Raw genomic sequence first — 26,300 nt, 5'->3', positions numbered from 1 at the left:
GGTTCATTCTATCCTTTTCCTATTTTTCTTTCTAACTCACTTCTCTGACAGTGAGAAATCGAGCTCCCGTTACCTATAATATATTTACTTATTTGTTCAGTGCTGTAACCAGAAAATAGTTTTAGAATTGCTAACCCATGACTCGAACTGAAAGTAGCCTGTTACCTAGAATTCATACCTGTGGACTTAGAGTCTAAATACTGCATTTAGAAATTCCTTGGCCGGTTATTACTCCACCACCAACTGCCCTTCAATGTGGTTATGTTACTCACCTGAAATACAGTTTGGTTCATTCATTTTTGTTCATCTTCCATTATAGTTTTTTTCTTCATTCTTGTTGGTTTTTCTTCTCTTTTGTTGAATATGTAAAACATTAACATGATTCTCAAAGTTAACACTAGAAAAAGATAACTCAGAGAAGTGACATTCCTCTCCTTCTATCCTTTTAACTCCATCTCCACCCACTCCCTGTTGCTAACCAATTGCGTTAGTCTTTGTTTTATTTTTTTCTGCACTTTGTTATACAAATGATGTATTTACATTTTCTGTTTTCTCCTTTCTTATACAAAATTTAACATTCTTTGAGTATTCTTTTGTACTTTGCTTCACCGCCCCCTCCCCCTCCCCCCGCCACCTATCAGTGTATTCTGGAAATCACTATACATCACTTCGTAGAGATAATCCTCATTCTTTTTACAGCAATACAGAACACCATAGTGTGGATGTATCGTAGTTTATTTAATCACTCTTTTATGAATGGTTATATTGGTTGCTTTCAGTATTTAACAGTTACAAACTATTTTTGTATTGTTGTATTTTTACATTGTTAGTGTAGATTCCTGAAGTGCAATTGCTAAGTCAAAAGGTAAATTCTTTGCTTTGTTAGACATTGCCAAATTCCCCTCTATAGAAGTTATACTAATTTGCATTTCCATAGCATAAAAATGCTTGTTTTCCACAGCCTTCCCAACAAAGTGGCTTGTCATGTCTTTTAAGTTTTGCCAGTTGATAATGATAAACAGTATCTCAGTACAATTGTAATTTGCATTTCTCTTACTATGAGTGAAGTTGGACTGTGTTTTCCCATATGTAGAATGTCAATTTTTTTTATTTTTTTATTTTTATTTTTTGAGACAGAGTTTCGCTTTTGGTTACCCAGGCTGGAGTGCAATGGCGCAATCTCGGCTCACCGCAACCTGCGCCTCCTGGGTTCAAGCACTTCTCCTGCCTCAGCCTTCCGAGTAGCTGGGATTACAGGCACGCGCCACCATGCCCAGCTAATTTTTGTATTTTTAGTAGAGACAGGGTTTCACCATGTTGACTAGGATGGTCTCGATCTCTTGACCTCGTGATCCACCTGCCTCAGCCTCCCAAAGTGCTGGGATTACAGGCGTCAGCCACCGCGCCCGGCCCATTTTTTTTTTAAACTTTTTATCTCTTCCTGTTTTTTGCCCATTTTTCCGTCAAGGTTTTTTTTTAATTTTTAAAGACAGGTCTTGCTATATTGCCCAATCTGGCCTCGAACCACTGGGCTCAAGTGATCCTCTCACCTCAGCCTCCTGAGTAGCTGGTACTACAGGCACTCACCATTTGCCCATCTGTCAAGTTTTTTTGGTCTTTGCTTCTCTCGGGTTTTAGGAGTTCTCATTATCTTTTAGGAATATTAGTTTATAAACATATTAGTGATATATGCTGCAAATTTCTCCTAATTTGCCAGTTGTCTTTTGACTTCGTTTTTGGTGCTTTATTTTAACCATGCAAACTTTTCAAAATGTATTAATAGATTCATCATTCTTTTTTGTAAAATTGCATTTAGATTCTAAATCATAGTTAGCCTCTTCCTACATCCCAATTAAAGTTGAATTTACCCATTTTTTTCGTAGTGGAATTATATGGTTTCATTTTTTATATTTAGATCCCTGGTACATCGGGGTTTTTTTCTTTAGTATAGCATGAAATGTAGATCTGATTGTGTTTTCCAGATGACTAACCACTTGTTCGGTCACCATACATTTAAAAGTTTATCTTTGTCCCAGTGGTTTGAAATGCTGCCTTTATCATACACTGCGGTCCTCAGTGTACTTGCGTCTATTTCTGGACTTCGTGTTGCACTCCACAAATGTATCCATCCACATACCAGAACGTGACTGTTTTGTAAAGCCTTTCGGAGGCTTTACAGTGTGTGTTAATACCTGGACTTCGTGTTGCACTCCACAAATGTATCCACATACCAGAACGTGACTGTTTTGTAAAGCCTTTCGGAGGCTTTACAGTGTGTGTTAATACCTGGACTTCGTGTTGCACTCCACAAATGTATCCACATACCAGAACGTGACTGTTTTGTAAAGCCTTTCGGAGGCTTTACAGTGTGTGTTAATACCTGGACTTCGTGTTGCACTCCACAAATGTATCCACATACCAGAACGTGACTGTTTTGTAAAGCCTTTCGGAGGCTTACAGTGTGTGTTAATACCTGACAGGGCCAATCTCCTTTCAGAAATGTTCATTTTTAGTGTTTCCCTGGCTCTTCTTGCCTGTTTGTTTATCCATGTGAAGTTTAGTGTCAGATTATCTAACTCCATAAAAAAGCTCGTTGATGTTTTTATTCAGATTGTGCTATCTATAAATTAATGATGTTACGTTATTGTGTTCAAGACCACGAGCTCTTTTTTTTTCTTCTTTCTTCACATCTCCTTTTGTTGTCTTCCAGGAGTGTTTTAAACTTGTTCTTATGTAGGGTTTACACATTTTTTGTTAAACTTAATCCTAAACATCTTGTCTTTGTTGCGATGGAGGTGGAGGTGTTTTTATTTTTGTTTTTTTGCCATTATATCCTCTAACAGATTCCTAATTATGTCAAGACTAGATTTCTGTATGTTGATTTTTATATCATGCTACCTTACTGAGTTTTAAACATTATTTCAGTTAGTTTTATCATTCACTTTCTAGGGATTCTCAGATCTGCAATCACATCTGCAGATAGAGATAGTTTTACTTCTTTTTTTCCAATTCTTATGCCTGTGGTTCTCTTACCTAATTGTATTTGCTAATACCTCCAGTCCAGGACTATGTTAAACAGTAGTGGAGATGGTGAGCATCCTTTCCAGGTTCCTTATGATAGTGGAAATTTAACGTGTTTGAGCTCAGGTTGCCATAACAAAATCCATAGACTGAGTGACGTAAAAAACAGCAATTTACTTTCTCACAGTTCTGGAAGCTAGAAGTCCCACATCAAGATACCAAGCAATTCAGTTTCTGGCGAGGGCTGTCTTCCTGGCTTGTAGATGGCCACTTTATTCCTGTGTCCTCACATGACAAGATTGGAGGGATGAGAAGAGAGAAACAGCAGGTACTCTCATCCTCTTCTTTTAAGGACACTAATCTTGTTGGATCAGTGCCCTACCTTAGGAAAATCAAAACCATTTAATTTTAATTACCTCCCTAAAGAGCCTGCCTCCAACTATAGTCATATTAAGAGTTGGGAATTCAACAGCAATGAGTTTTGGGGATATCTGGTCCTTAATAGAAAGTATCCGCTGATTTCTCTTAAGTGTTGTTATCAAGAAAGAATATTGAATTTTGTTAAAAGCTTTTTTAGCATCTGTGGAGGTAATGATAACGGTTTTTCTATCTAAATCTACTGGTATGGTGTATTATATTAATGGGTTCCCTAATATTGAACCAACTTTGCATTGTTGGAATAAATATCTCTAGGTTATGGTGTGGCACTCTTTTAATGTGGCATTGGTTTATGTTTCCTAATATTGTATTCGTATTTTTGCATAAATATTGGTAAGTGATACTGGTTTGTAATTTACTTTGCATTGTCTTTATCAGGTTTAGTTTTGAAATTATACATATAAATAGAAATACGAAGTTTCCCTTTCTTTTTAGTTCTCTGGAAAACATTTACAGAGAATTTGAACACTAGTTGAAGGTTTCACACTGTGAAACTATCCGAGCCTGGTGCTTTTTTGTTAAGATGCTTCCTTAATGACTTTCTCTATTTCTTCTAAGGCAATTGGTGTGTTGGAACTTTCTACCTCTAATGGGTCCAATTGTAGTAAACTGTAATCGCTTGGTAAATTACCCATTTACCTAGGTGATCTAATATATTTGCTGTGATGTCTGTAAAACAGAATCTTACATTTATTATAATGGCTATTTCAGTGTTTTTTTCTAATAGTTATTTCCTTCCTCTCATTTCTTAGTTTACATATTTATGCTTCCCACCCTCTTTTTTCATTAAATTAGCTAGGGGCATACCTATTCTGTTAATTTTTCCAAAAAAATGAATTTTGATTTATTAGATCTATTATTTTTCTGTTATCTACATAACTAATCTATTTTCATGGGTTTTTTTTTTTTTTTTTACTTTTTTTTTTTAATTGCATTTTAGGTTTTGGGGTGCATGTGAACAACATACAAGACTGTTGCATAGGTACACACGTGGCAGTGTGACCCGCTGCCTTCCTCCAATCACCTATATGTAGCATTTCTCCCCATACTACTTCTCCCCAACTCCCCACCCACCGCTATTCCTCCCCTATTTCCCCTCAACAGATCTCAGTGTGTAGTGCTCCCCTCCCTGTGTCCTTGTGTTCTCATTGTTCAGCACCCACCTATGAGTGAGAACATGCGGTGTTTTTATTTTGTGTTATTGTGTCAGTTTGCTGAGAATGACGGTTTCCAGGTTCATCCATGTCCCTACAAAGGATGGGAACTCATCGTTTTTGATGGCTGCATAATCCATGGTGTATATGTGCCATATTTTCCCTGTCCAGTCTATCATCGATGGGCATTTGGGTTGGTTCCAGGTCTTTGCTATTGTAAACTGTGCTGCAATGAACATTTGTGTGCATGTGTCCTTATATTAGAACGATTTATAATCCTTTGGATATATACCCAGTAATGGGATTGCTGGGTCAAATGGAATTTCTATTTCTAGGTCCTTGAGGAATCGCCACACTGTCTTCCACAATGGTTGAACTAATTTACACTCCCACCAACAGTGTAAAAGTGTTCCTATTTCTCCACATCCTTTCCAGCATCTGTTGTCTCCAGATTTTGTAATGATCGCCATTCTAACTGGCGTGAGATGGTATCTCAATGTAGTTTTGATTTGCATTTCTCTAATGACCAGTGATGATGAGCATTTTTTCATATGTTTGTTGGCCTCCTGTATGTCTTCTTTTGTAAAGTATCTGTTCATATCCTTTGCCCACTTTTGAATGGGCATGTTTGTTTTTTTCTTGTAAATCTGTTTTAGTTCGTTGTAAATTCTGGATATCAGCCCTTTGTCAGATGGGTAAGCTGCAAAAATTTTTTCCCATTCTGTTGGTTGCCGATTCACTCTATTGACTGTTTCTTTTGCCATGCAGAAGCTGTGGAGTTTGATTAGGTCCCGTTTGTCTATTTTGGCTTTTGTTGCCAATGCTTTTGGTATTTTGGTCATGAAGTCCTTGCCTATGCCTATGTCCTGAAAGGTTTTGCCTAGATTTTCTTCTATGGTTTTTATGGTGTTAGGTCTTATATTTAAGTCTTTAATCCATCTGGAGTTACTTTTAGTGTAAGGTGTCAGGAAGGGGTCCAGTTTCTGCTTTCTGCACATGGCTAGCCAGTTTTCCCAACACCACTTATTAAACAGGGAATCCTTTCCCCATTGCTTGTTTTTGTCAGGTTTGTCAAAGATCAGATGTTTGTAGATATGTTGTGTTGCCTCTGAGGCCTCTGTTCTGTTCCATTGGTCTATATCTCTGTTTTGGTACCAGTACCATGCTGTTCTGATTACTGTAGCCTTGTAGTATAGTTTGATATCCAGTAGTGTGATGCCTCCCGCTTTGTTCTTTTTGCTTAGAATTGACTTGGCTATGCGGGCTCTCTTTTGGTTCCATATGAAGTTTAAAGTGGTTTTTCCAGTTCTGTGAAGAAGGTCATTGGTAGCTTGATGGGGACAGCGTTGAATCTGTAAATTACTTTGGGCAGTATGGCCATTTTCACGATATTGATTCTTCCTAACCATGAACATGGAATTTTTCTCCATCTGTTTGTGTCCTCTCTGATTTCGTTGAGCAGTGGTTTGTAGTTCTCCTTGAAGAGGTCCTTTACATTCCTTGTTGTATTCCTAGGTATTTTATTCTCTTTGTAGCAATTGTGAATGGCAGTTCATTCTTGATTTGGCTCTCTTTAAGTCTGTTATTGGTGTATAGGAATGCCTGTGATTTTTGCACATGGATTTTGTATCCTGAGACTTTGCTAAAGTTGCTTATCAGTTTCAGGAGATTTTGGGCTGAAACATTGGGGTCTTCTAGATATACAATCATGTCGTCTGCAAATAGAGACAATTTGACTTCCTCCTTTCCTAATTGAATACCCTTTATTTCTTTTTCTTGCCTGATTGCTCTGGCTAGAACTTCCAGTACTATATTGAACAGGAGTGGTGAGAGAGGGCATCCTTGTCTAGTGCCAGATTTCAAAGGGAATGCTTCCAGTTTTTGCCCATTCAGTATGATATTGGCTGTTGGTTTGTCATAAATAGCTTTTATTATCTTGAGATACGTTTCATCAATACTTAGTTTATTGAGAGTTTTTAGCATAAAGGGCTGTTGAATTTTGTCGAAGGCCTTCTGTGCATCAATTGAGATAATCATGTGGTTTTTGTCTTTGGTTCTGTTTATATGGTGCATTACGTTTATAGACTTGCGTATGTTGAACCAGCCTTGCATCCCCGGGATGAATCCTACTTGATCATGGTGGATAAGCTCTGTGATGTGCTGTTGCAATCGGCTTGCCTGTATTTTATTGAAGATTTTTGCATCTATGTTCATCATGGATATTGGCCTGTAGTTTTCTTTTCTTGTTGAGTCTCTGCTGGGTTTTGGTATCAGGATGATGTTGGTCTCATAAAATTATTTGGGAAGGATTCCCTCTTTCTGGATTATTTGGAATAGTTTCAGAAGGAATGGTACCAGTTCCTCTTTGTATGTCTGGTAGAATTCGGCTGTGAACCCATCTGTACCTGGGCTTTTTTTGGATGGTAGGCTCTTAATTGCTGCCTCGACTTCAGACCTTGTTATTGGTCTATTCAGGGTTTCAACTTCTTCCTGGTTTAGGCTTGGGAGGAGGCAAGTGTCCAGGAAGTTATCCATTTCTTCCAGGTTTCCTAGTTTATGTGCATAGACTTTTTTGTAATAATCTCTGATGATGGTTTGAATTTCTGTGGAATCTGTGGTGATATCCCCTTTATCCTTTTTTATTGCATCTATTTGGTTATTCTCTCTCTTTTTTCTTATTAATCTAGCTAGTGGTCTATTTTGTTGATCTTTTCAAAAAACCAGCTCCTGGATTTATTGATTTTTTGAAGGGTTTTTCGTGTCTCTATCTCCTTCAGTTCTGCTTTGATCTTAGTTATTTCTTGTCTTCTGCTAGGTTTTGAGTTTTTTTGATCTTGTTCCTCTAGCTCTTTCAATTTTGATGATAGGGTGTCAATTTTAGATCTCTCCTTGCTTCTCATATGGGCACTTATTGCTATATATTTTCCTCTAGAGACTGCTTTAAATGTGTCCCAGAGATTCTGGTATGTGGTGTCTTCGTTCTCGTTGGTTTTGAAGAACATCTTTATTTCTGTATTCATTTGATTGTTTATCCAGGCAACATTCAAGAGAAAGTTGTTCAGTTTCCATGAAGCTGTGCGGTTCTGGGTTGGTTTCTGAATTCTGAGTTCTAACTTGATTGCACTGTGGTCTGAGAGACTGTTTGTTATGGTTTCCGTTCTTTTGCATTTGCTGAGGAGTGATTTACTTCCAATCATGTGGTCAGTTTTAGAGTAGGTGTGATGTGGTGCTGAGAAGAATGTATATTCTGTGGATTTGGGGTGGAGAGTTCTGTAAATGTCTATTAGGTTTGCTTGGTCCAGGTCTGATTCAAGTCCTGGATATCCTTGTTAATTTTCTGTCTCGTTGATCTGTCTAATATTGACAATGGTGTGTTGAAGTCTCCCACTATTATTGTGTGGGAGTCTAAGTCTCTTTCTAAGTCATTAAGAACTTGCTTTATGTATCTAGGTGCTCCTGTATTAGGTGCATATATATTAAGGATCGTGAGCTCTTCTTGTTGCATTGATCCTTTTACCATTATGTAATGTCCTTCTTTGTCTCTTTTGATCTTTGTTGCTTTAAAGTCTATTTTATCAGAGATGAGAATTGCAACTCCTGGTTTTTTTTGCTCTCCATTTGCTTGGTAAATCTTCCTCCCTCCTTTTATTTTGAGCCTTTGTGTATCCTTGCATGTGAGATGGGTTTCCTGGATACAGCACACTGATGGGTTTTGGCTTTTTATCCAATTTGCCAGTCTGTGTCTTTTGATTGGGGCATTTAGTCCATTTACGTTTAGGGTTAATATTGTTATGTGTGAATTCGATACTGCCATTTTGATGCTAGCCGGCTGTTTTGCCTGTTAGTTGATGCAGATTCTTCATTGTGTTGATGCTCTTTACCATTTGGTGTGTTTTTGGAGTGGCTGGTACTGGTTGTTCTTTTCTATGTGTAGTGCCTCTTTCAGGAGCTCTTGTAAAGCAGGTCTGGTGGTGATGAAATCTCTGAGTACTTGCTTGTTCGCAAAGGATTTTATTTTTCCTTCACTTATGAAGCTTAGTTTGGCTGGATATGAAATTCTGGATTGAAAGTTCTTTTCTTTAAGGATGTTGAATATCAGCCTCCACTCTCTTCTGGCTTGTAGGGTTTCTGCTGAGAGATCTGCTGTGAGTCTGATGGGCTTGTCTTTGTGGGTAACCCATCCTTTCTCTCTGGCTGCCCTTAGCATTTTCTCCTTCATTTCAACCCTGGTGAATCTGACGATTATGTGCCTTGAGGTTGCTTTTCTTGAGGAATATCTTTGTGGTATTCTCTGTATTTCCTGGACTTGAATATTGGCCTGCCTTGCTAGGTTGGGGAAGTTTTCCTGGATAACATCCTGAAGAGTATTTTCCAGCTTGGATTCATTCTCTTCATCACATTCGGGTACACCTATCAAACGTAGATTAGGTCTTTTCACACAGTCCCATATTTCTTGTTGACTTTGTTCATTCCTTTTTACCCTATTTTGTCTAATCTTTCCTTCTCGTTTTATTTCATTGAGTTGATCTTTGATCTCTGATACCCTTCTGCTTGGTCAGTTCGGCTGTTGAAACTTGTGCATGCTTCGCGAAGTTCTCATGTTGTGTTTTTCAGCTCCATCAATTCACTTATATTCCTCTCTAAGTTGTCCTTTCTCGTTAGCATTTCATCAAATCTTTTTTCAAGGTTCCTAGTTTCTTTGCATTGGGTTAGAACGTGTTCTTTTAGCTCATGGAAGTTTCTTATTACCCTACTTCTGAAGGCTGATTCTGTCATTTCATCACACTTATTCTCCATCCAGTCTTGTTCCCTTGCTGGTGAGGAGTTGTGATCCCTTGTAGCAGGAGAGGTGTTCTGGTTTCGGGTGTTTTCATCCTTTTTTGCGCTGGTTTCTTCCCATCTTTTTGGATTTATCCACCTGTCGTCTTTGTAGTTGCTGAGTTTCTGATTGGGTCTCTGAGTGGACGTCCTGTTTGTTGATGATGAAGTGATTTCTGTTGCTTAGTTTTCCTTTTAACTATCTGGCCTTTCTGCTGTAGGAGTGCTGAGGTCCACTCCAGGCCCTGCTTGCCTGGGGATCACCTGCAGCAGCTGCAGAACAGTAAGGGTTGCTACCTGTTTCTTCTTCTGCTTTGTCCCAGAAGAATACCTGCCAAATGTCAGTCTGAGCTCTCCTTTATGAGGTGACTCTTTGGATATACGGGGGTCAGGGAGCTGCTTGAGGAGACAGTCTGTCCTTTATAGTAGCTCAAATGCTGAGCTGTGAGTTCTGTTGTTCATTCAGAGCTGCTGGACAGGTACGTTTAAGTCTGCTGCAGCAGAACTCATAAACCCCTTTTTTTTTTCCCCCAGGTGTTCTGTCTGGGAAGTTAGGGCTTTATGAGTTTCTGCTGTGCTGCTGCCTTTTTTTTTTTTTCAGGGCTGCCCTGCCCAGCAAGGAGGCAGCCTAGTCACTGTCTGCCTGTAGAGGCTTCGCTGAGCTGCTGTGGGCTCCGCCCAGCTGCCGTGTGAACTTCCCTGCAGTCCTGTTTATATGAGTGAAGTTAGTACTGCCTCGACAATGGTGGCTTGTCTCTGTAATGACGGACTCTCTCTGTAATGGCGGACTCTCTCTGTAATGGCGGGTTGCCTTGGCAACGGCAGGCTGCCTCAGCAATGGCAGACTGCCTCCGTAGTGGTGGAGTGCCTCGGTAATGGCGGACGCCCCTCCCCCACAGAGCTGGACCGTCCCAGGTTCATCTGGTCTTGCTGTGAAACTCTCAACCCCGAGCATTTCCAATTGCTGTTTTTTTGTTTTTGTTTTTGTTTTTGTTTTTTTGGGGGTGGGACCAGCCGGGCCTGATCACCTGGCTCCCTGCCTCAGAGCCTTTTGTTTTTTAGTTGAACGGTCAGCTCTCTCCCAGGTGTTCTGGTCACCTGTTGGAAAGGCGCTAGGATCTGTGTGATTTCCCATGCGGCCACCCACTGCGCCAGTTGAAACAGCGGTGCTGAGATTCGTGGCAGTTTTTTGCCCAGGAATCTCCTGGCCTGGCTTCCTGTTTCAGTCCCCAACTTTTTTTTTTTTCCAATTAGATGAATGAGCGACTCTGCCTTCCCAGAGCTTCCCTTGCTGGCTAAGGGGGGACCCAGTCTCGTTTACTCTGCAACAGGAACCGCTGCGCTGGGGCGCCGGCAAAACAGCCGCGCCGGCCAAAACAGCTGCACTGGCGACCCGTGGGGCTCCTCCACCTGGGAATCTCCTGGTCTGTGGGCAATAAAAATCCATCTGGCAATGTAGCGTCCACTCACCCTCTGCACTTTCACTGGGAGCTGCAATCCTGAGCTGCTCCTACCTGGCCCTCTTGGATCTCTCATCTCTATTTTCATGTTTTTAAAATTTTTGTTTTCTTTTGACTTTGTTAACTACTAGATTTTAGCTAGGAATTTAATTCACTTATTCTTTCTTTTTTATTGATAAAAATCGCTAAGCCTATGAATTTTACTTTGATCACATCCTTAAGAATGATATCACTTATTAATATGGGTCAGTTATGTCATTTTTTAGGAATTGTGTGATTTTTGTCTATGTTTTTCTTTTACCCAATAATTGTTTAATAGGTTTATTTCTAGTTGAAGGGAACTTTCTTTGTTAGTGCTAATAATTTAGAATTTTATTGCATTATAGTCAGAGAACATTGTAAAATTTCTACTTTATGGAACTTTCTGATGACTTCTTTATAAGTTAATATATGATCAGTTTTTTGTGACTCTTCTATATATACTTGAGAAGGTTTACTCTCTACTGTAAAAAAGTTTGATATGCGTTTAAAATATCTGTCTTTATTTTGCTGTTTAGATCTTCCATATTCTTATTTTGTCTACTTGATCTCCTATTTAGTGTGGTTCTTTTTCTTTGCTGTATCTCCTGGAAGTTTTGCTTTTATAAAGTTGCTGTGTCATTGACTACATATTAGTAATTCTAATATCTTTGTTTTAAAATATGACTTCTCTCATTTAAGTTTCCTATTCATCATATAGTACTTTTTAGTTTGAATTCTCCTTTGACACCAGTATCACACACATACCTTCCTATTTATTCCTTATTGTTTTCATTATCCTGCTGTGTCTGTCTGTGCCCATCACTTTAGTTTTAGCTTTTCTGAATCACTTTGTTTTGAGTATGTTTCTTGTATATTGCATATTTTTGGGTCTTTATGAACCAAATCGAAAATATTTTTTAATGTCTAAATTAAATTCACTGGCATTTATTTATAAATGATATGTTTTAACTCTTCCATAACATTTAAAGTTATGTGTATTAAGTGTCTTTTGGTGTTTGGTAAGGTTTATAGCTTTGTTCTAGGTGCTGCTTTTCAATTTTCGATTTATACTTTTTTAAATGACTGTAGTCCCATTGTCTTAATCATTTACTATGTGATTTGTCCATTTTTAATGATATTCTTTATTTTCTACCTATTACCTATATAACATTCAATGAACTAGACTTCTTTCCTCTTCCTTCAGTACCCAGTTTCCTCTGTTTTATTCTGTTTAGTGTGACTACAACAGAATAACTGAAGCTGGATGTTTTATAAAGAAAAGATATTTATTTGGCTCATAATTCTGATGACCGAAAAGTTCAAGAGTGGACAGCTCCTCTGATAAAGGTTTTTTGCTGCTTTAACTCATGGAGGAAACTGGAAGGGGAAGGGGCTCGTGCAAAGAGAGAGGGGACTGAGGAGGCTGACTTGCTTTATAACAACCCACTCTCATGATAACTACTATAGTCCTGCTTCAGCCTCCTGTCTTAGCCTCCCAAGTAGCTGGGACTACAAGAGTGCCATCATACCCTGCCAAAAATACCATTTTTCACAGAGATAGAAAAGAAAATTCTAAATTCAAATAAAACCAAAAAGCCTGAATAGCCAAAGCAGTCCTAAGAAAACAGAAGAAATCTGGAGGCATCACATTACCTATCTTTAAATTATACTGCAAGGCTACAGTAATCAACACAGCATGATAACTGGTATAAAATAGACACATAGACCAATGGAACAGAATAGAGAACCCAAATATAAAGCCAAATACCTACGACTAACCGATCTTTGACAAAGCAGACTGAAACATACAGTGGGGGAAAGGACACCCTATTCATTCAGTGATGCTGGCAAAATTGGACAGCCATACACAGAAGAATGAAACTGGATCCCTATCTCTCACCAGGTACAAAAATTTACTCGAGGTGTATTAAAGACTTAACCCTTTTCCTATTTGCTCTGAGAATACTTGCCCGTAGTGCTTGTGGCTACAGTATTTACCCAAGGTAACTTTGCCACCAAATAGCACACTATTAGTATTATTTTTGCGTTGCTCTAGTATATCAACTTTGGAAACAAAAGACATCATCCTATTTATAGCACTCCATTTTAAGTGGTGGTATTTGCAATTACAAAATATAATCTGACTCACTGAAAATGTCAAATCCTACAAAACATAGCATTCCTACATGTGATACTAACATTGTTCTTGAATAGTTGTTGATCGAAGCTTCATTTGATGAACTCAATTTTTCTGAAATAGATGACTCTGATGATTCAGACAATTCTGATGTTAGTTCTGTTTAGAAATAACTCCAGAAACAGTTTTTATATTTTATTTTCACATTGAATGTCAGTCAGATTTGCTTCAGCCTCAAAGAGTGTGTTTATGTAAAATGAGTGCTGGCAGCAAGCTGCACCTTTTTAAAAAAAAAAAAAAAAAAAAAAACAAGAAAAGAGTCAAATGTAAGACCTGAAGTCATAACAATTTTAGAGAAACCCTAGGAAAAATTCTGGATAAATAAAATGGGGCATAATTAAACTAAAAAAACTTTTGCACAGCAAAAGAAATAATCAGAGTAAATAGACAACCTACAGAATGGGAGAAAATATTTGTACATTATACATCTGGCAAAGGACTAATATCCAGAATCTACAAGGCACTTAAATTAGCAAGAAAATAAATAAATAATCCCATTAAAAAGTAGACAAACACGTGAACAGACATTTCTCAAAAGAAGATACACGAAAGACTAATAGATGTATGAAAAATCCTCAGTATCAGTAGTCATCACAGAAATGCAAATTAAAACCACCACAGGATACCTCCTTGCCCTAATCAGAATGGCCATTAAGAATTCAAAAACAATAGATGTTGGTGAGGATGGGAAACACTTATACACTGCTGGTGAGAATGTAAATTAGTTCAACCTCTATGGAAAACAGTATGGAGATTTAGCAAAGAACTAAAAGTGACATCTACCATTCGGTTCAGCAGTCTCACTTCTGATATCTGATGTACACACACACACACACACACACACACAGTGGGAATGCTACTCAGTCTTTAAAAAGAATGAAATAGGCTGGGTGCGGTGGCTCAAGCCTGTGATCCCAGCACTTTGGGAGACTGAGGCGGGTGGATCACAAGGTCAAGAGATCGAGACCATCCTGGTCAACATGGTGAAACCCCGTCTCTACTAAAAATACAAAAAATTAGCTGGGCACGGTGTCATGTGCCTGTAATCCCAGCTACCCAGGAGGCTGTGGCAGGAGAATTGCCTGAACCCAGGAGGCGGAGGTTGCAGTGAGCCGAGATCCACCATTGCACTCCAGCCTGGGTAACAAAAGCGAAACTCCATCTCAAAAAAAAAAAAAAAGAATGAAATAATGTCTTTGCAGAACCTTGGATAGAACTGGGGGTCATTATCCTAAGTAAAGTAATTCAGGAACAGAAAATCAAGTACCACGTGTTCTCACGTATAAGGGGGAACTAACTCTGGATATGTAACAGCATACAGAGTGCTGTAATGGATATTGGAGACTCAGAAAGGGGGAGAGGGGTAAGGTTTTAAAAAATCACCTATTGGGTACAATGTACACTGCTTGGTTGATGGGCACAATAAAAGCCCAGATTTCACCATTATAAAATTTATCTGTGCAACCAAAACCACTTGTACCCCTAAAGCTATTGAAATTTTTAAAAATAATACAAATAAATATATTTTAACAGGAGACATGATGGGGACAAACTACATCCAAATCATAGCACTCTCAGAATATGTATTCATAACACATAGTGTGTATCATATTTTCTTATTCTTCAACCACATCTCTAACTTTCCTAGATATGTAATTAAATATAATAAATGGTCATTGTCTTTTTCCTCAAGTCCTCCCACTAGTCTATTGTTTGGATGAAGTTCATCTTTGAATAGGTTGATTCCTTAAGGGTTTATGGTGCAGATTTTTCATGTTTAAAGTGCTTACTTTGCAAATTTTTTATGGCCTTGAGACTTGAGTGGGTTGCTTGATTATCTAAATCTTGGATTCAAATGTTATTTCTTTGAGTTAAAAAAAATGCCATTCCATATTTGCCTCACTTCTGATGACAGCTGAACTGAACTCTCTTGCCGTTATAAGGTATCTGGTTTTTGTACAATGATCATGAGGATTTTTTTCTTTACCTTTAAAGTTTATTAGTTTTCTAAGGATATGTGTTGAAGTTGATCATTACAGGTTTTCTCTGGTATCCAGTGGACTCTTTCAGTAGTAAATTCAGGTCTTCCTTTATTTCTAGAAAGTTTTCTTGAATTATAGTTTTAATACTTCCTATTCAATATTTTAAATGACATGAAAATTGTACATATTTATGTACATTATGTTTTGATGTGTGTATATATTGTAGAATGGCTTAATCAGGCTATTTAACAAATGCATTACCTCATATACTTAGTTTTTGTGGTGACAGCACTTAAAAATCTGTTGGCAATTTTTAAGTATACAATACACTGTTATGCAGTGGTTCTTTTTAACTCATTGCTTCTGTTTAACTGAAATTGTTGTGTCCCTTGACCAGCATCTCTCCAACTCACCTCTCCAACTCCCACTTCAACCCCTGGTAGCCATCATTCTACTCTCTGCTTCCGTAAGTTTGTCTTTTTTTAGATTCTACATGTAAGTGAGATCATGTAGTATATCTCTTTCTATGCCTCGCTTATTTCAGTTAACATGTCCTCTAGTTTCATGCATGTTGTTGCAAATGGCAGGGTTTCTTTTTTTTTTTTAATATGGGCTGAATAGTATGCCATGTGTTCATGTACCACATTTCCTTTATCCATTCATCCATTGATGGACATTTAGATCGATTCCATATCTTGGCTATTGTGAATAATGCTGCAGTGAACATGGGAGTGTAGACATCTTTTCAACATAGTGATTTCACTTTCTTTGGATATGTATACCCGGAGGTGGAATTACTAGATCATGTGGTACTTCTATTTTTAACTTTTTGAGGAACTTCCATACTGGGTTTCATAATAGGTATGCTAATTTAGATTCCCACCAATAGTGTAGAAGGGTACCAGTTTCTCCACATCCTTGCCAACACTTGTTATCTTTTGTCTTTTTGATAATAGCCATTCTAGCAAGTGTGAAGTGATATCTTATTATGGTTTTATTTTCATTTCCTTGGGATTTAGTGGTACAGAACATTTTTTCATATATCTAATAGCCATTTGTATAATAGGAGAGGTGATTATTAAACTTTTTTTGAAAAATACCTACTTAGGTCTTTTTCCATTTTTAAGTTACTGGTTTTATGCTTTTGAGTTGTTTGAACTCTGCATATGTTTTTGGTATTAATCCCTTACCAGATACATGGTTTGCAGGTATTTTCTCTTTTTTTGTCTCTTCACTCTGTTGATTGTTTTCTTTGCTATGCACAAGTGTTTTAGTTTGAGGTAATCCTGTATGTCTACTTTTTTTCTTTTATTATACTTTGAGTTCTGGGGTACATGTGCAGAACATGCAGGTTTGTTACTTAGTTATGCACTTGCCATGGTGGTTTGCTGCATGCATCACCCCATCATCTACATTAGGTATTTTTCCTAATGCTGTCCCTCCCCTAGCACCCCACGTCCTGACAGGTCCCAGTGTGTGATGTTCTCCTCCCTGTGTCCATGTGTTCTCATTGTTCAACTACCACTTATGAGTGAGAACATGCAGTGTTTTTGTTTTCTGTTCCTGTGTTAGTTTGCTGAGAATGATGGTTTCCAGCTTCATCCATGTCCCTGCAAAGGACATGAACTCATCCTGTTTTATGGCTGCATATCTTATTTCTCCACATCCTCTTCAGCATCTGTTGTTTCCTGACTTTTTGATGATCACCGCTCTAACTGGCATGAGATGGTATCTCAATTTGGTTTTTGATTTGCATTTATCTAATGACCAGTAATGGTGAGCTTTTTTTCATGTTTTTTGGCTGCATAAATGTCTCCTTTTGAGAAGTGTCTGTTCATTTCCTTTGCCCACTTTTTGATGGGGTTGTTTGTCTTTTTCTTGTAAATTTGTTTAGGTTCTTTGTAGATTCTGGATATTAACCCCTTTGTCAGATGGGTAGATTGCAAACATTTTTTCCCATTCGGTAGGTTGCCTGTTCACTCTGCTGATAGTTTCTTTTGCTGTGCAGCAACTCTTTAGTTTAATTAGATCCCATTTGTCTATTTTGGCTTTTGTTGCCATTTCTTTAGTGTTTTAGTCATGAAGTCCTTGTCCATGACTATGGTCCTGAATGGTATTGCCTAGGTTTTCTTCTAGGGTTTTTATGGTTTTAGGTCTTAGGTTTAAATCTTTAATCCATTTTGAGGTAATTTTTCTATAAGGTGTTAAGGAAGGGATCCAGTTTCAGCTTTCTGCATATGGCTAGCCAGTTTTCCCAACACCATTTATTAAACAGGGAATCCTTTACTCATTGCTTGTTTTTTGTCAGGTTTGTCAAGATCAGCTGGTTGTAGATGTGTGGCGTTATTTCTAAGGCCTCTGTTCTGTTCCATTGGTCTGTATCTCTGTTTTGGTACCAGAGCCATGTAGTATAGTGTGAAATCATGTATCATGATGCCTCCAGCTTTGTTTTTTTCTTTTTTTGCTTAGGATTGTCTTGGCTATGTGGGCTCTTCTTTGGTTCCATATGAAATTTAAGGTTTTGTTTTTTTTTTTTCCAATTTTGTGAAGAAAATCAATGGTAGCTTGATGGGGACAGCATTGAATCTATAAGTGACTTTAGATAGTATGGCCATTTTCATAATATTGATTCTTCCTAACCATGAACATGGAACCATCTGTTTGTATCCTCTCTTATTTACTTGAGCAGTGGTTTGTGGTTCTCCTTGAAGAGGTCCTTCACATCTCTTAATTGTATTCTTAGGTACTTTATTCTCTTTGCAGCAATTGTGAATGGAAGTTCACTCGTGATTTGGCTCTCTGTTTTTGGTGTATAGGAATGCTTGTGATTTTTGCACATAGATTTGTATCCTGAGACTTTGCTGAAGTTGCTTTTTAGCTTAAGGAGATTTTGGGCTGAGACGATGAGATCTTCTGAATATACAATCATGTCATCTGCAAATAGAAACAATTTGAGTTCTTTTTTTTTTTTTTAATTGAATACCCTTTATTTCCTTTCCTTGCCTGATTGCCCTAGCCAGAACTTCCAATACTATGTTGAATAGGAGTGGAGAGAGATGACATCCTTGTCTTGTGCTGGCTTTCAAAGGACATGCTTCCAGTTTTTGCCCATTCAGTATGATATTCACCATCAGTTTGTCATAAATAGCTCTTATTATTTTGAGATACATTCCATCAACCTAGTTTATTGAGCATTTTTAGCATAAAGAGGTGTTGAATTTTATTGAAGGTCATTTCTGAATCTATTGAGATAATAATGTGATTTTTGTCACTGGTTCTGTTTATGTGATGGATTACATTTATTGATGTGGGTATGTTGAACCAGCCTTGAATCCCAGGGATAAAGCCCATTTGATCATGATGGATACGCTTTTTGATGTGCTGTTGCATTTGGTTTGCCAATATTTTATTGAGGATTTTCACATGGATGTACATCAGGAATATTGGCCTGAAATTTTCTCTTTTAGTTGTCTCTCTGCCAAGTTTTGGTATCGGAATGATGTTGGCCTCATAAAATGGGTTAGGGAGGAGTCCCTCTTTTTCTATTTGAAATACTTTCAGAAGGAATAGTACCAGCTCTTCTTTGTACCTCTGGTAGAATTTGGCTGTGAAACCGTCTAGTCACGGACTTTTTTTGGTTGGTAGGCTATTAATGGCTGCCTTAATTTCAGACCTTGTTATTGGTCTATTCAGGGATTCGACTTCTTCCTAGTTTAGTCTTGGGAGGGTATAAGCGTCCAAGAATATATACATTTCTTCTAGATTTTCTGGTTTGTTTGTATAGAGGTGTTTATTCTCTGATGGTAGTTTGTATTTCTGTGGGATCATTGGTGGTATCCCCTTTATTGCTTTTTATTGCATATATTTGATTCTTCTCTCTTTTCTTCTTTTTACTCTGACCAGCAGTCTATGTCTTTTGTTGATCTTTTCAAAAAACTAGTTTCTGGATTCATTGATTTTTTTTTTTTTTTTTTTTTTGAAGGGTTTTTTGTGCCTCTGTCTCCTTCAGTTCTGCTCTGATCTTAATTATTTCTTGTCTTCTGCTCGCTTTTGAATTGGTTTGCTCTTGCTTCTCTAGTTTCTTCGTTGTGTCAATGGTCTTTACAGTTTGGTACGTTTTTGCAGTGGCTGGTACTGGTTGTTCTTTTCCACGTTTAGTGCTTCTGTTAGGAGCTCTTGTAAGGCAGACCTGGTGGTGACAAAACTCTCAGCAATTGCTTGTCTGGAATGGATTTCATTTCTCCTTGGCTTATGAAGTTTAGTTTGGCTGGATATGAAATTCTTGGTTGAAAATTCTTTAAGAATGTTGAATATTGGCCCCTACTCTCTTCTGGCTTTTAGGGTTTCTGCCAAGAGATCTGCTATTAATCTGATGGGTTTCCCTTTGTGGGTAACCTGACTTTTCTCTTTGGCTGCGCTTAGCATTTTTTTCTTCATTTCAACCCTGGTGAATCTGGTGATTATGTGTCTTGGGGTTGCTCTTCTTGAGGAGTATCTTTGTGGTATTTTCTGTAATTCCTGAATTTGAATATTGGCCTGTCTTGCTAGCTTGGGGATGTTCTCCTGGATAATATCCTGAAGAGTGTTTTCCAACTTGGTTTTATTCTCCCGGTCACTCTCAGGTACACTGATCAAACATAGATTTGGTCTTTTCATGAAATCCCATATTTCTTGAGGCTTGGTTCATTTCTTTTCATTCTTTTTTTTCTAATCTTAGCTTCTCACTTTATTTCGTTGAGTTGATCTTCAATCTCTGATATCCTTTCTTCTGCTTGATCGATTTGGCATTTGATGCTTGTGTATGCTTCACGAAGTTCTCGTGCTGTGTTTTTCAACTCCATCAGGTCATTTATGTTTTTCTCTAAACTGGTTATTATATTTAGTATTTCATCTAACCTTTTTTCAGGGTTCTTAGCTTCCTTGCATTGGGTTAGAACATGTTCCTTTAGCTCGTAGGTGTTTGTTATTACCCACCTTGAAGCCTACTTCTGTCAATTCATCAAACTCATTTTCCATCCAGTTTTGTTCCCCTGCTGGTAAGGAGTTGTGATCCCTTGGAGGAGAAGAAGCATTCTGGTTTTTGGAATTTTCAGCTTTTTTATGCTTTTTCCCCATCTTTGTAGATTTATCTACCTTTGGTCTTTGAAGTCGGTGACCTTTGGATGGGTCTCTGAGCGTACATCCTTTTTGTTGATGTTGAGACTATTTCTTTCTGTTTGTTAGCTTTCCTTATGATAGCCAGGCCTCTCTGCTGCAGTTCTCCCCTAGTTTGCTTGATGTCCACTCCAGATCCTGTTTGCCTGAGAATCACCAGTGGGAGCTGCAGAACAGCAAAGATTGTTGCCTGTACCTTCCTCTGATAGCTTCATCCCAGAAGGGCACCCGCCAGATGCCAACCAGAGCTCTCCTGTATGAAGTCAGCCCCTACCGAGAGATGTCTCCCAGTCAGGATACACAGGTTCAGGGAGACACTTGAGGAGGCATTCTGTCCCTTATCAAAGCTTGGACACTGTGCTTGGAGATCCACTGCTCTCTTCAGAGCTGCCAGGCAGGGATGTTTAAGTCCTCTGAAGCTGTATCCATAACTGCCCCTTTTCCCAGGGGCTCTGTCCCAGGAAGGTGGGGGCTTCATTTTTAAGTCCCTGATGGGCTGCTGCCTTTTTTTTTAGAGATGCCCTGCCCAGTGAGTAGGGAATCTAGTGACACAGTCTGCCTGGAGAGCCCTTGCTGAGCTGCTGTGAGCTCTGTCCAATTCTAACTTCCTGGAGGCTTTGTTTACACTGTGATGTTAAAACCATATACTTGAGCCTCAGCAGTGGTGTATGCCCCTCCCCACACTGTGCTCAAACATCCCAGGTCAAGCTCAGACTGCTGTGCTGGCTGTGAGAATTTCAAGCCAGTGGGTCTTAGCTTGTTGATCTTCGTGGGGTTTGGACCCACCAAGCCAAATATCACTTGACTCCCTGGCTTTAGCTCTCTTTCCAGGGGAGTGAATGGTTCTGTCTCCCTGGAGTTCCAGGCACCACCGGGGTATGGAAAGAAACTGCTGTGGCTAGCTTAGTTTCATCCCAAATGGCTGCCCAGTTTTGTGCTGGAAACCCAGTGTGCTGGTGTTGTAGGCACCAGAGGGAATCTCCTTGTCTGCAGGTTGTGAGGACTATGGGAAAAGTGCAGTATCTGGGCCAGAGTGCAGGTTAAAATCTAGGAGAGGGAGTTCCCTGACCCCGTGTGCTTCCCAGTTAGGCGACACCCCACCCTGCTTCAGCTCGCCCTCCTTGGGCTGCACCCACTGTCAAACCAATCCCAATGAGATGAACCAGGTACCTCAGTTTAAAATGTGGAGATCACTTTGGGAGGCCGAGGCAGGCAGATCACGAGGTCAAGAGATCGAGACCATCCTGGCCAACATAGTGAAACCCCATCCCTACTAAAAATACAAAAATTAGCCAGGCATGGTGGCACATGCCTGTGGTCCTAGCTACTCAGGAGGCTGAGGTGGAAGAATTGCTTGAACCCAGGAGGCAGAGGTTGCAGTGAGCTGAGATTGCGCCACTGCACTCCAGCCTGGCGACAGAGCAAGACTCCGTCTCAAAAAAAAATATGTGGAGATCACCTGCCTTCTGCATTGATCTCACTGGGAGCTGCGCACCAGAGCTGTTCCTATTTGGCCATCTTGCCAGCAATCCCCTATTTTTTTAATATTAATATTTGTTCCACTGGTTAGTGTGTTTATTTTAAATACTTGTACATCAGTTGAATCTTCTTTGCCATCATATCCCCTTTCATTTCAGCCACATTCTCACTGGTACTTTTTACTTTTTAAATTTTCTTTTTAGTCTGTTTTTTCTTCTTGTCAACATTCTTTATGTTTTCATTAGAATCTGTAATTCCTTGTGCACTTTATAATGTGGTCTTAATTCTTCATTTTTGGTATACTTTTGTCTTTTTCTCATGTTTCTTTCCTGAGGTCAACCAACTCTCATTTCTTTCTGTTTTTTTTGTTTGTTTGTTTGTTTGTTTGTTTTTTGTTTTTTGAGACGGAGTTTCGCTCTTGTTACCCAGGCTGGAGTGTAGTGGCATGATCTTGGCTCACCGCAACCTCCCTCTCCTGGGTTCAAGCAATTCTCCTGCCTCAACCTCCCGAGTAGCTGGGACTACAGGCGTGCGCCACCATGCCCAGCTAATTTTTGTATTTTTAGTAGAGACGGGGTTTCACCATGTTGACCGGGATGGTCTCGATCTCTTGACCTCGTGATCCACCCGTCTCGGCCTCCCAAAGTGCTGGGATTACAGGCGTGAGCCACCGCGCCCGGCCTCTTTCTGTTCTTTTTTGTTCATTTCTGCTCCTAGTTTCTGAATTTATGCTTCAAGATGTTTTATCGTATCCCAAATGTTTGAGGACATTTAATTAAGTTTGGAGTGTTGTGCTCTGGTTTCCATCACTGTTTTTATAGGCGGAGATGGTTTTCATAAACTAAATTTTAGGGACTCCTATTTTTTGTTTTCTTTTTATAGCGTGTATTTTTAAGTAGATTAAGATTGTACCTCTCTGTGTGGATAGGAGCTGGCAGTTTGCAATGGTTTATAAGCTTTGTAGCTCATGTTAGGCCTCTCTGTTAATGTAGTTTGTTTTTTTTTCTTCTGAGAGAGGAGACTGTAGTTGGGGAGAGGTTACATATATTTTTGTTGTTTTGTTTTTTAATTTAAGTATCCTAAATGTTTCCTCTAAGGTTTTGAGGCAGATTACTGAGGAATTGACAACTGTCCGTTTCTCAACAGCATTTAACTGAAGAGAACTTACTCCATTATGAGATGCTGGCCCCATCCAAGAATTCCTGTTGGTGAGCCTTTTAAGTGAATATTAAAAGGTTTTCACATCTCCTAAGTAGTGAAGAGTGAAAAGCTTTAAAGAAATTTTTGGTATTCTATGTATGTCTCATCTGTGATGCTTGGCACCACATCTGGTTTTGCTGAAGTCTACACTTTATTATGACTCATTGCTTTTTGTATTAGCATACTTGGCATGAGAAACTGCCAGCTATACTGAAAGAACCTGTCAACTTAGTAAGAGCTAAGACTTTGAATCACTACCTTTTCAAGAGGTTTTATTAAGAAATAGGCCGGGCGCGGTGGCTCAAGCCTGTAATCCCAGCACTTTGGGAGGCCGAGGCGGGTGGATCACGAGGTCAAGTGATCGAGATCATCCTGGTCAACATGGTGAATCCCCGTCTCTACTAAAAATACAAAAAATTAGCTGGGCATGGTGGCGCATGCCTGTAATCCCAGCTACTCAGGAGGCTGAGGCAGGAGAATTGCCTGAACCCAGGAGGCGGAGGTTGCAGTGAGCCGAGATCGCGCCATTGCACTCCAGCCTGGGTAACGAGAGGGAAAACTCCGTCTCAAAAAAAAAAAAAAAAAAAAAGAAATAGAATGTGAAGCTCTCTTCTTTCAGAAGTTGGCTTGTTTTCCAAAAGATAATTCTTTTTTTTTTAAGAGAACTTGGAATTAACAAAAGATAACTCTTAAAGCCCTTTATTAAAGTAGAAGTTTCATAGAAAGGAAAGCCCACTTGGAAAATTTTGATGGGGAATTTCGATATTACCTTATGAATATTTTACCCCATCTGAATGCTATAAATTTTTCTATCAAGACTGTTTGGTTACCATGGTAGATAGTGGTAAAAACCTATGTGCTGTTTTGTCTGAGCTGCAGTTATGAAAGAGGGTTTTGGAGGAAGTAACTATGCTTATAATAAAAGAATGCAGTTTTAAAATGAAGTACATTTTCTCCCTGACTTTTGGATTCATAAAAAAAATAAAAATTTTAATGTTATGTCAGTGTGAAAACTGACACTTTTGGTGAAACTGACACTTTTTTATGTTGAAGTTGTGCATAAGTATACATTTCTGTTGTCTAGAAGAGGAATTGCTGGGTCACTGGGTTGCATATGTTCAGCTTTAGCAGTTATTGCCAAATGCTTTTGTGGCTGTTCTATTTTATACCCACTACCAGCGTGTAAGAGTTCCAATTACCGTTCTCTGCTTTTCTCCGTGTTAACTGTTCTGGTGTATGTACCGATGGCACATTATACATAGTTTGCTTTGCATTTCCTTGATAGCTGATGATATTTTGCTTTTTTCCTACATTTATTATCCATTTAAATGTCTTCTTTTATAAAGAATCTGTCTGTGTTTTCGTATTTTCTATTGGGATATCTTTTTCTTATTCATTTGTGGGAGCTCTGTATATATTCTGGTAATGAGTTCTTTTTAGATGTAGCACACATATCTTCTCCATTGCTTTGGGCTGCCATTTTACTCCTTTATTGGTATCTTATTATAAATATTAATTTTATATCGTTTGCTTCCATTGTTTTATAATTAGTACTTTTTGTATTCTGTTTAAGAAATTTTTGCCCATTCCTAGGTTGTGAAGCTTTTCTCAAGGTTTCTCCTCTTAAAGCCTTATTGTATTTCTTTCTGCATATGCTATCCTTAGTCCATTCAGAATTGATTTTTATCTGTGTTGTGTGAGGTAGGAGTCATAGTGCCAAGGTACATTTTTCCCATGTGGCCTTTATTCACTTTAAAATGTGCAAATATCAGATCTGCTGCTTAAGAAAAATAACACCAAAGTAGCCACTTTTGTAAAATCAAGATGTACAATAACTATGATGTAGAAAAACATAGTTTAAAATACTTTTATAAAACCACTGTTTTTTAGAAGGAGAGGCAAATTCATTTTTAGTAATATTGCTGAATCCCTTTTAAGCCTAGTAAATATCTTGTTATGTCCCATTTTAAATATATACCCAATAGTCTAATTGTTCAAAAAGAAATTAGAACTATACTATCCCATCATTATCTTCTGCAGGCAAGTCTTTGCTGAAGCAGCTAAAACTAAGGCTAAATACAGCCGAAAAGAACAGTTTATTCACACTATAAGGGAAATGATTATGGGAAGACATTTTAGTCATTTAAAAGAACATTCAACCACTCCAAGTCAGGGGTTTCCTTTGTACATCTCCACCTCACTCCAGCCCACCAAGCACAAGGCAATGGTCCTCGAAGCCAGACTTTTTAAAGAAACTTTACTGATGGAAGTTATTTAATGATAGCATCTATGGTAAACATTGTCCAGGGACTATAGTGGCCTCTTCTGTACTTTAGAAGTTTCACCTGTAAATTTGCTTTGTCCCACTACACTAAGCTTTCTGAAGGCATCACTGCCTCTCATTCCATCACCGACTCCCCAGGACCTGCCTGACTTGGTGCCTAGATATTCAGGGTTTCAATAATATATATTCAGTAAGTGAGTTCCTTTGAGAATTCTAAGTTTTGTTTTTGAGACTGGAGGTACTCCTGTACTGGTTACTAAAATACAAACCAGTGACAACAACAGCAAAACCTCTTCCTAAATAAATTTGTAAATTAGGACTGATGCTCTTTAAGCAGGCTTCATTTCCATCAACTGGAAGTGGACAGAGCTGATGTACTTTTGTTCTGGCAAGTACCTCTGCCCTCCGGTTCATCCTTCTAAGTTGCAGGTTCCTAACAAGAGTGTTGTTCCGTGGCACACCTCAGCAAGTTGAATGAGCTTCCATTTAATTGACAACATAAATAAGATTTCTTAAGTTTCATAACAATATTAACTGTAGTTCTAGTTTATCAGAGGCAGATGCACCCTCTCCCCTGTCTTTTGAATACAGAATGTTTCCATTTAACATCTTTAAGAGCTTAATTTGTTTGTTCATCATCTACTGTGGTTGATGTGGACATGAGAAGAGGCATGATGACCGTAAGTAAGGGCTCTACACTCTGTACAAGTGGATACAAACGCATTGCCAACAGAGTCTAGACAGATAAAATGAAGAAGCAAAATGGACTAGGTGTACGAGGGATAACAGCATAGCCATGACGATAAATGATAGCTGAGATTCAGGAATGGGGGCATTGTGGAGTGGTAGGGCTGTGGCAAACTGGAGTGTGACTTTTTCAAATGGGATAGACACTACTTAAGGACAACCACTTAGAAAACTGGCCGAGATTTCCTTTTTTCCTTGTGATTTTTCAAGAGAAGTTGGAAATTCAGAATTGATATGAAGTTTCCAGATTTTGAAAACCTTAACACCTAACTGAAACGTTTTTGAAGGAAGGTATAGCCCAAAACTGTACAGACGAAGAGGCTTGTGGGCTGATTTGGGTGCTGA

General features: G+C 38.7%; 1 protein-coding gene across 4 annotated transcripts in view; it reads left to right on the top strand.

Moving 5' to 3' along the window:
• The window catches only part of DCBLD2 (discoidin, CUB and LCCL domain containing 2), a 117,457-nt gene that overhangs the window by 20,090 nt on the left and 71,067 nt on the right, over window positions 1-26,300 (top strand). The window contains exon 2 of one of the 4 annotated variants that reach the window (XM_021667013.2): window positions 22,871-22,932. The exons of the other annotated variants lie outside the window; for them this stretch is intronic. Coding sequence (XP_021522688.1) covers window positions 22,899-22,932 — 34 coding nt within the window. The 5' untranslated portion in view covers window positions 22,871-22,898. The remainder of the gene's footprint in view (window positions 1-22,870; window positions 22,933-26,300) is intronic. 4 annotated transcript variants of the gene reach the window in all.

This window comes from Aotus nancymaae, unplaced genomic scaffold (genome assembly GCF_030222135.1).
Source record: "Aotus nancymaae isolate 86718 unplaced genomic scaffold, 86718_ANA_hifiasm-v0.15.2.pri h1tg000011l, whole genome shotgun sequence".
In the NCBI taxonomy this organism is placed as follows: Eukaryota; Metazoa; Chordata; class Mammalia; order Primates; family Aotidae; genus Aotus; species Aotus nancymaae.
This window is presented reverse-complemented; position numbering and strand designations above follow the sequence as displayed.